General features: G+C 44.8%; 1 protein-coding gene across 1 annotated transcript; it reads left to right on the top strand.

The window, feature by feature from the left end:
• The first annotated feature begins 43 nt into the window (after positions 1–43).
• On the top strand, positions 44–2284 carry LOC128711185 (nucleolar GTP-binding protein 1). Its single transcript, XM_053806049.1, has 4 exons — positions 44–91; positions 225–499; positions 571–2050; positions 2129–2284. The coding sequence occupies exons 1-4, from the start codon at positions 44–46 to the stop codon at positions 2282–2284; spliced, it is 1959 nt and encodes a 652-aa protein (XP_053662024.1).
• Positions 2285–10327: the final 8043 nt, after the last annotated feature.

Below are 10327 nucleotides of genomic sequence, written 5' to 3'. Positions count from 1 at the left end.
TTTTCCATTATTTGTGAAAAATTACAGCCACAAACTCATCAAAATGAGTCTGTACAACTTCAAAAAGATCATGGTGGTGCCGCCCGCCAAGGTACGTACGCAGTCGAAGTGTTTCGGATGTGAAAAAGGCCTTTGTTTACGTGGTGCCGTACCGGGGTCCTGTGTTTCCTAGTGGTGGAATGCTTATCATATCGTTGTCCTTTTTGATGCGGTGTTTGTTTTAGGCCTTCATCGATATTATGCTATCGAAGACCCAGCGGAAGACGCCAACCGTTGTACACAAGCACTACAAAATCAGCCGCATCCGTGCGTTCTACATGCGCAAGGTGAAGTACACACAGCAGAACTTCCACGACCGGCTGACCCAAATCATCCAGGACTTTCCGAAGCTGGACGATGTGCATCCGTTCTATGCGGATTTGATGAATGTACTGTACGACAAGGATCACTACAAGCTTGCACTGGGACAGCTAAACACGGCTAGACATCTGATTGATACGTAAGTACCAGGGAACGATGTTTGGGTTTGCTGCAATGTGGTGAAATTGAGTTCTCTTTGTCATTTTGCAGCGTTGCAAAGGATTACGTGCGTCTGTTGAAGTTCGGTGATTCGTTGTATCGATGCAAACAACTCAAGAAGGCCGCTTTGGGTCGAATGGCCACGATCATGAAGCGTCAGGCATCGAACTTGACGTACCTGGAGGAAGTTCGGCAGCATCTATCCCGTTTGCCGTCGATCGATCCGTACACGCGTACCATCATTGTGTGTGGGTTCCCGAACGTTGGCAAATCCAGTTTCCTGAACAAGGTGACGCGGGCTGATGTGGATGTACAGCCGTACGCTTTCACCACGAAAAGCTTGTACGTGGGTCACATGGACTACAAGTATCTGCGCTGGCAAGTGATCGATACGCCCGGTATCCTTGATCATCCGCTGGAGGAACGGAACGTGATTGAGATGCAAGCCATTACGGCGATGGCACATCTGCGCGCCTGCATCATGTACGTGATGGACGTGTCGGAACAGTGCGGACATTCGATCGAAGAGCAGGCTAAACTGTTCGACAGTATCAAGCCGTTGTTCGCCAACAAACCGCTCGTGCTGGTACTGAACAAGACGGACGTGCTGAAGTTCAGTGAGCTGGCGCCAGAAAAGCAGCAGGTCATTGAAACTCTGTCGGAGGATCGGGAGGTGATTCCCATTCTGGAGATGTCCACTGCCACAGAGGAGGGCGTGATGGAGGTGAAGTTGGAAGCGTGCGAGCGGCTTCTCGGGTACCGTGTGGATCAGAAGCTTAAGACGAAGAAGCTGGACGGTATATTGAACCGACTGCACGTGGCCATGCCGGAAAAGCGTGACGAAAAGGAGCGTCCCGCTTTCATTCCGGAGGCTGTACTTGCAGCGCGGGCCGCCAACGCGGAAAAGATTGCCAAACGGCAGCGCAAGCTGGAGAAGGAAATCGAACAGGAGATGGGCGACGAGTACACGCTGGATCTGAAGAAGAACTACACCACCATACCGGAGGAGGAGCGTTACGACGTCATACCGGAGTTCCTGAACGGAGTCAACATTGCGGACTACATCGATGCGGACATCTTCGAGAAGCTGGAGGAGCTCGAACGCGAGGAAGGTTTGCGGATGGATTCTGGCTTCTACGAACCACCACCGCTCAACCTGGACGAAACGTTGCTCGAAATTCGCGAGATGGCTAAACAGATCCGGCTGCGACGCTTCCAGCTCAAGGATAGCCGCAAGCTGGCGCAGAAGAGCGGTCGTCCGATTATGCCCCGACACAAACAGTCGATGGTACGCTCGCGCAAAGCGGACGATCTGCGACAGACGATGGAAAATCTCGGTCTCGACATGTCTGGCACGGAGAAAACGAACTTTGCCAAGAGCCAGGTCAGCATCAAGCGCAGCGTTATACCGGCGATTGGGGGACCGAAAACACCGAAGAAGGATCATGAATCGCGTGCGATCTGCAAGGCGACCGGGCTGCCAATCAAACGGAAAACGCCACGCAACGAGCTGGGCATCAAAAATGTTATGGTAAGTATGAGCTGATTGCCGTGAGGAAGGCGTTTTGAAGGTAACAAATCTTTTCATCGTCACATTATTCTGTTACAGCTTAAAGCGAAGGCGAAGGTCATGGCGAAACACGACATTGCGAAGCGTGTTACGAAGATGTCCCGCAAGGGTGAAGCCGATCGACATATACCGGATCTTAAGCCGAAACATCTGTTCGCTGGCAAGCGAGGCACTGGCAAAACCGACCGTCGTTAGTTTATGCGTTCGTGGGGCATTGCTCACGGAACATTTTCAGTTTTTCGTTCGTCACCCGTGCGAGGATTGTTTTTTTCAAAAAGATAAAAATATATACACCATTAATTTACCACGCACTTTCACAAACTAGATTTCAGTCGGGGAAGGGATTTTGCAAGGCGAAAGAATTTAGTCCGACACATTGCAAAGCCATTCTTCGTGCTTTAAAGATGCAAACTTTGATTTGTCAGTGAGTCATTCAGTTAGTAAGGCTTAGAGGAGCACAACGAGTCCTTTGGTTTAGTCAAGTAAAGTAAAATCTGTCGAGAGATTGGAGTTTTTACCTGCAAGTTCCCTGTAGGCATATTGAAAATGACGATCAACCTAACCATGTAACTGAGTCGTTCAAGGGACATTTTTTACCCAGTGAAAGGCGAAGAAGAGCATAGCCAGTTTTTTTTTGGCTTAGTCAAAAGTCTATGTCTAATCCAAGTCGTGGGATGATTTATTAAATGTTGCTTCTGTAACAGATCAAATCCCAATAAAGCAAAAGCTGCTATGCTCCTTCAAAAAGCATCAAAATTTGGTACACGTTCAAGAAAGGTGGAAATTAAAATCATTTATAGGACCAACCAGGATAGTCATTGAACCGGAAACATGTCCAAACAGTGCCAAACGGAACAAATTCCCCCCTCGTAACGGATTTCGCAAACATTGGCCTTCGGGTCATCGGAACCGAAAACGAACGGTTGGTGCTCATGGTTCAACAATTCACAATTTCCTGCTCAGCTACGTATCTTCGATCCTTTCGTACGTGACATGGAATGGCTGTGACCGGAATGTGGTCGGCTTTTAATTGCACGCATCGTGGGCTGCATCTGTTGCAATCCGGAAACACGGCACTGTCCACTGTTTGCCAACCGAGCCCGCCCGGAAAGGAACATCATCATAAATAATGGACGATTTTTGTGGGCATTCCCCGATGCACACGGAATTCGCGTGTACGCCGAAGGATTGGCAACTGGTCGGGATGGTTTATTAATTTGACCAGCCCGCACTCCGCACGCGTAATGGAAAACTGATTGACTTGACCCAGGCCGGAGTGTTCGGTTCGGTGGGCATTTGCCGTACACGCACGCACACACACATGCACACATTTGCATGCGAGGTTCGAGCCGAGGGTTTGGTCCGGTCCCATCGGGCCCCAATGCGAGGCGTGTTAAAGACCCCACTGGGAAGACAGTCACGTGGTACGTGCCCGGTAGCACTGGCAGGTTGAAAATAAGAGAGGGGGGAAATTCGCTTTGGTTTTAAGCCGATATGGATGTGTCCTGTTTCGCACGGTGTGCGAATCATCCTTCCACCAGAGAATTGACGCTCGGCTCCAGGTTGAGGCACCACTGTGCACCGTTGGACCCATTCGACCGATCCCAAGCATCCGTTGCGTTGGGGCTTCACTGTGCAAATGGCATAAATGATGAAGCGGGCCTGCATTTCTGCGATCGTACAGTGCCGTGTGTGGCTGTGCGTATTTGCAATTAATTAGAGTATTAATTAAATTTATCTCACATAATAACATTTATTATACCGGTTTTTTGGCGTGCAAAAGGAAAGTTTGAATTATTTTATCGTTGTTGTTTTCTTGTTCTGGCTCCCGCTTTATTTCACTGCAGCGCTTGGAGCAGATACAGAACCCGTGCTTCACGGGCATCAGGGCAAGAAGTGTGTGTCTGAAGCGAGCCACGAATCGAGTGCTATTTGACGTATGGTAATTGATAAATTATACCATCAAATAGCGGCACAAGTGCAGCCACCAACCTATTGTGTGCCACCACGCTTTCGATCCAGTTTGTTTATCATTTATTGAAGTTCTTTACGGTGTGTGATGTTTGTTTTTGTTCGGTTTTCTGTTACTTTATTTATACGCACCGTGCTGCAATCATTTGGCACGCACCGAAATTCCACTTATCAGTGCGTGCCTTGACACCGGAGCCTCCAGAAATGGTGTCTTTTGTTTCATGCTAATGGAATCTTCCATGCACTGGCCGGGTGGTAATAAATTACGATAAAAAAATACAAAGCGACGGTAATTACTCCCCTCAGGACGCAGAGCAGGCGGCAGTAATGCAGTATGCGTGTGCATAACGATGCATTGTGTTGTAGACAACAAATTGTAGAACCGTAAATACATTGTGCAATTTAAATTTCACACCGAATGTTGATAACAAGCTGGTGGGTCTATTTGGCAACGACTTTTTAACCGCCAATAAATAATGAAATTTTAATTACAAACAGAATTTAGATTAGCAAACGCCGCGCCAAACATGAAGCATTTCACGGCTCTGAAGGCTAAGATCAAAGTGGAAAAAGTGCATCCGCCAAACATGCCCCGATGGCATTTGGTTTTTGGGGGCGAGTTCTGAAAACAATGTTATCGATTGTTTTCACAGCCATTGTCCTTTATTTTTATGAAAATTTAATTGATTAAATACCTGTGAGGTGTAAAACAAAGAACGTCGAGAAACCGGATCAACTCTTCAAACAGCGCTGATTTATGGTGTTAATGTCTGGTGGAGTTGGTATTGGAACAGTGTACCTCAATGACTGACGGAATAGGCCCCTGGCCGTGCCTATTCTGTGGCTTTTAATTGCGGATAAACATGTCCCACCGTGACAACAATATCCAATGGTGTTCCTGTTTGTTTGGCGCTGCATTAGCGGGGAGAACTATGTATGCAAATTGGAACATCCATTAAACGCCGTACAATAGATGTTGGGGGATAAAATTCTATTCAACTTGTTATGCTTGTTGGTTTCCATGTTTAATTTCAATTAACACCTTTTTTATCAATCGCAATAGAAAAGTGTTTTTAATGTTTCTGTTAGCGTATGGATTGATTTAATTATTGTTCGTTAATAAAACACATCGGTAAGATTTACGCGGAAATTATAATTAGCATAGTGATTGGAAGTAGTGATTTATTTACGAAAAAAAGAAACATCAAAAATAACGCTTTATAATATTTTTTTTATAATGTTCAGCCTTTCTGGTTTTTCTGGATTTATCAACACCTTCACTCCATCTAAAAACATGTAGAGCGCTCTTCTTCAGGTTCTTCTGTTCGTGAGGATGGTCTAAATGGCATTCTAATTGCATGAACCAAAGTCCGCAGAAATCTTACTCACAGCACAACAGTTAAGGCACTATGGCATTCTGGCAAAGCCTCCATTATTCTACTTTCTCAAGTACGGAAACCCAAAATTCTTCTGAAAATGTTTCTGTTTATCGCAAGATTTTCGCCATTTTTTTTAAAAAATCCTTATTCTCAGAGGAATTTGCGAGTTCTGGGACTCCAAATGTTTTGAATACTTGTTGCCACAAGCAGTAGAGGATCAAGCTACTTAGAAGTCCTTAGAACGGAGTTGGGGCCTCTTAGGGCTTGGTAGTCGGGGCAGGTTCTATAGGTATTTCTGGTCCCCAGGACGCCGTGCTGCTCGAGGCCTCCTCTGACCAGGTAGTTTGCGTAGTGATATTACGAATGGAGAAGATTCCTCTGCTAGTAATAGAGTAATTGTTATTACAAAACCATCGGTAAAGTGGATTTACCTCTGATGAAAATCTTACTTGCATACTCATTAGGCAAACATTTAAACTTTTATCCAAAAAGCCTGCTCCCCTTTTCAATTTCCTTAGGGTTCGGCAGGAATCACAAACTGCCAGCATGACAAGAAGTGTTAATGGTGCATCTTTATACCTTTTTACTACTCGGTGTCTCATTAAAACTCTGCACCGTACCAAACCGCACCACACACACGCATACACGCGACTCTTTCTTCTCGTCGGTAAGGTATCATAAACTGCTTCAGCCATTCCCAGCCCGTTAGCTAATGTTGATCGAGCGGCAAAAGGATCTAAAAGGATTACGCTACAATCAAACGGCACGGCCCTAGTACGGTGCGAAGCATCAAGCAATCAAACTCATTAAAACATGCATTACCATTAAAGCCACTCCGGTACCAGTCCGGATCTTCTCCCGCTTCGATTGTGTTTGCTTGCGGCACATTGTGTGGAAAGTGATTTGACGAAATCTTTGAAAGACGTATAATCCAATTTAGTTTGTCACATTTCATTTGTTGGGTTCGGGACAAAGCGAGTCAAACAGTGTGCAACAGGGATGCTTTTTTGCTGTGAATTTCAGCTTGATGGTTGAGCTCAAGAAAACTCATTTCCATATGGTGTTAGGATTGGGGACAGGGATTAAATACACGAAGGTATTTGCCGCTTCCGTACCGATTGGTGAAACATTGTGTGTGAATTTAAGTACGGACCTTAGCACTTGAGTACTTGCTACTTCAGATTCATGGCATGCAAAGAATTCGCTGCAGAACCTATCCAAAGCGATATATTGCCGTTGGTTCGTGTGCGAGATCAATTTCAGTGCGGACGAAACAGAATCCCACGGCACAAAACCTGGCACGAACTCACGTTATGGCCAATAAAGAAGTTTGATTGTTTCACACAAAACCTGAGTTTCGTGTCGGATCAAACCTTACCTACAGTTACGCATTGCCTATTTCGAAGCATCACACCGTACGACGTTGGAGTTTTTCGATGCCTCGATGACGTTGTTTCGCGGGCATTGCGAAGTGCGAATCTCGATGAGGTTAATAGGATCAATTAGAGCCGAAGTCAAAGTCTACCGTCTGCGGTCCGGAGGGCTGAAACGATGGAAACAAATAGTGATATGGGATAGAAAATCGATCGGAACGAGCCACTAAGACGACATGCAGCGTTCGCGAAACGAACGGGAGAAACGTGACTTTGCTGTAGTTCGGTTGTTTCGCTGTTTGATGCGCTGGAACCCAAAACCATGTTTGACCTTGTTTCAACACGAAACGTAGAACGTAGTTTCGAGATCAATTTTTTTATGTCCGTTGGCAAAAGGTAAGGATCAAAAGGCAGCGCTCGATGTAGGAAGGAAGGGATGTTCGATGGTTTCAGGTGAATGTGTGATCGCTCACCATCTGCTGCCGGACATTGGCAACGTGTGAAATGATTTTTCATTAGGCAAACAGATGAGATATCTGATATGCACCGCTTAGGGAAATTCTTTTGTGTGAGCATATGAACTTTTTGATTTCATCCCCATTGGTCGTGGAACAGCTACGTTTGATTTTTATTACGAATAGACAGATATATGCTCTCAAAGCTAGCGACAGATGGTACAAAATCGCAGGAAAATTACAGTTTTCAGTGGGTTTGATTGATAAGGTTTAACAGAAATAAAGGAGTCACAAGATGTACAAATCTTAATATATCAGATAAAGAAGAGAATGTTATTTCGCTACCAGATTTAGATTTAGATGTCTTAAAGTATATTCTTGTCTTAAGAGTACTGGAATTTTTGACCAGTTTCCAAACGCAATATTCACGAACAAACGGTTAAGTGGAGGTAAATTTTTCTTTCAAACTTCCAATTTGACTTCGATTTAAGATAATAAGATCACCTTAATGTATAGAAAACCGATCTTGAAATTCTAATAATATCCCTAGCGAATTACTAAAATCTTCGTAGAACTACATGCCCTGCAGAGCAACGGGGAGGCTCGACAGGCAATGCAATGTTTTGATTTGCTCAATAACATCTCATCTTCGCTAACCAATTCTTCATGATCACACACTGTGCTCCACCATAGACGGGGTTTGTTCTCTCCTCCCTCCGCCCGATTGGTATTGATCAAAAACAAAACAAAACAATTTAAATTCAGCTACCAGGCGCCAAAACCCAATGGTTTGGTGTACGGTCGATGATGCGACCGGATACACCGGTGGTAGACCACGATCGATCAGCAGCCCATCGATCCTCGGTCTCATAACAATCGATGTGTGTGATTGAGCTTGAGCGATTGGCATTGACATTGACACTGCCCGAACGATTCGCATTGCGAAGCCATCGAAAGATAGGACTGTTTATTGTCGATGTTGCCCTTCGAAATCAATCACGGTCCCTGCAAGTGACTAATCGATCGAATGGCGAGCGGCGGACAGCGAGCGGCGGAGCGGACGGAGTGAATTTGCATTCGCACGACTGTGGCGAGAGCGGTTGATAGCTATGGCGCCTGCATGTTTGGCCGGGTTGCGAAATTGTTTGGCAAACAATTTTTCGGAATGATACCGGCCAACACACGGACACAAACTCACAGACGCGTAGGATGTGGATTGACGCAATAGAGTTGTTTCATTGGCCTGCGATTTGGCCTGCCTGCCTGCCTGATGGAATATGAATGGATGGGAGGGAGTGTCTGTTTCCTTTTTTATTTAAAATCATCATCTCTCCGAACTACGTAGTAGTGTACACTCTAGTGGACCTTGGAGTTTGTAGATGAACCACTGCGTTTCCAGCGCTGAATGGAATGATTAATGGAGCAAGCATAAAAGTAGATCGCATCATTTGCGCAGCGATACTGTTAGTGTATGTGTGCGTTTTAAGGATGCCATTTCGTACTAGGAGTGGAGAGTGATAAACAGGTTTTTTTTTTACTCATAAATATAAATTCCTCACTCAGAAGTTCTACATGTTATAAAAAATTAAAATATTAAAGCGACTTTGAATAAACTACTCATACAAGGACAGAAAACCTCTGCAGCACTGTACGAATTACTTTAAACGATTATTTATTATTGAATTTATGATTCTTGAGCACGGAATAACGTGAATTTGGTGCAATTTATTTTTTGCAATTTTTTGTTCCGTTATCATTGTTTTATTATTAGATTATAGTTGACTTATATAGGGGATTATTTAATAATATTGAAAAATTGAACTTTTTGAACACGTCTTTTTAAACAGTTTTTGTTTCAATTAACGTCGGGCCATTCGACGGACGAAACACTCCGCACGAATATTGAAACTAAAAAAAAAGAATCTGATCTTCAACCACAAACGAGCCCTATTCGATACGAATGAAAATCACCAATCATCAAGCTCCGTTTTTTTTAAATACACCAACCTCTTTGTGGTTAAATGAAAACGGCATTTAATTTCACTATAATCAACTTATGTGAAGCAACCCCGCGACATGGAATATAATTCACTTCACTCAAGAGACGTTCAATGCCCAAGCGTCGTCATTCGTTTAATTGCGTTATGCGTTTCTGCCAATAGTTCACCGAAAAGGTGAACCATTTTAAACCGCCACAACTATTAGCTCGACAGAGGGCCAACCAACGGAATATGGCGCACTATTCCGGGGGAAACGTTTGCCACCATTTTGTCACTCCTTTCCCAGGTGCAAACTCATTTCCAAATTTGTTCCATCGCTCGGACATACGAGCTGAAAATGCTTTTCTGGCTATTGCGTAATTTCACGCTATTGCTGGGAAATGAAAATTCCTCCCGCACGCATATTATCCCGCAAATGAGGCAGGCCCCCGTATTTACGGGTATCGGATAATGTATCCAATTTCATCGCAAAATGCTTCCATTGGACATCGAACCGAACATATAAGGGACGCGAATAGCGGACGATAAAATACTTTTAATTAAACAATATCTAGAGCAGCGTCGGGGGGTGGTGGCGGCGAAACCGTTTGCGTACAAATTGAAACCATCCAAATAAGTCTCCAGTGGAAAAGGTTCGCATAATTTGTGAGTATGTGTTTGCCCGGTGTAGCTTGTGGCTGTGTGTGGGGCAGACGCGGTGCCTAGAAAGCTAACCGACAGCCGGCTGGCCAGCGGAATTTGGTTAGGTCTGTATCGCGGGAATTATGCGGGCTGACTGTCGGACCGGACCAATTTCGACCCACTTCCGGAATGTTCCGTGGTCACGTGCTTGGCCTCAAAAACAAAGCAACAAAAAAAAGGGAACCATCCGAAATGCGACCACCTACCACCATAAATTGCGCTAACATTTCGCGCACGGCTTTTAAATGGTTTTGAGTTATTTACGAGCGTTTTATAGCAACGCACGGTTTAACGCGCGCCGTCATGTGTGATGGTGCGGGTTTTGGAGGTATAAGCGAGGAGGCGGCGGTTCGTGGGAAGGTTAGGGAAAAAGTAAGTA

Source organism: Anopheles marshallii, chromosome 3 (assembly GCF_943734725.1).
Source record: "Anopheles marshallii chromosome 3, idAnoMarsDA_429_01, whole genome shotgun sequence".
NCBI lineage: Eukaryota > Metazoa > Arthropoda > Insecta > Diptera > Culicidae > Anopheles > Anopheles marshallii.
The sequence above is the reverse complement of the archived record's forward strand: the minus strand, read 5'-3'. Positions and strand labels throughout refer to the sequence as shown.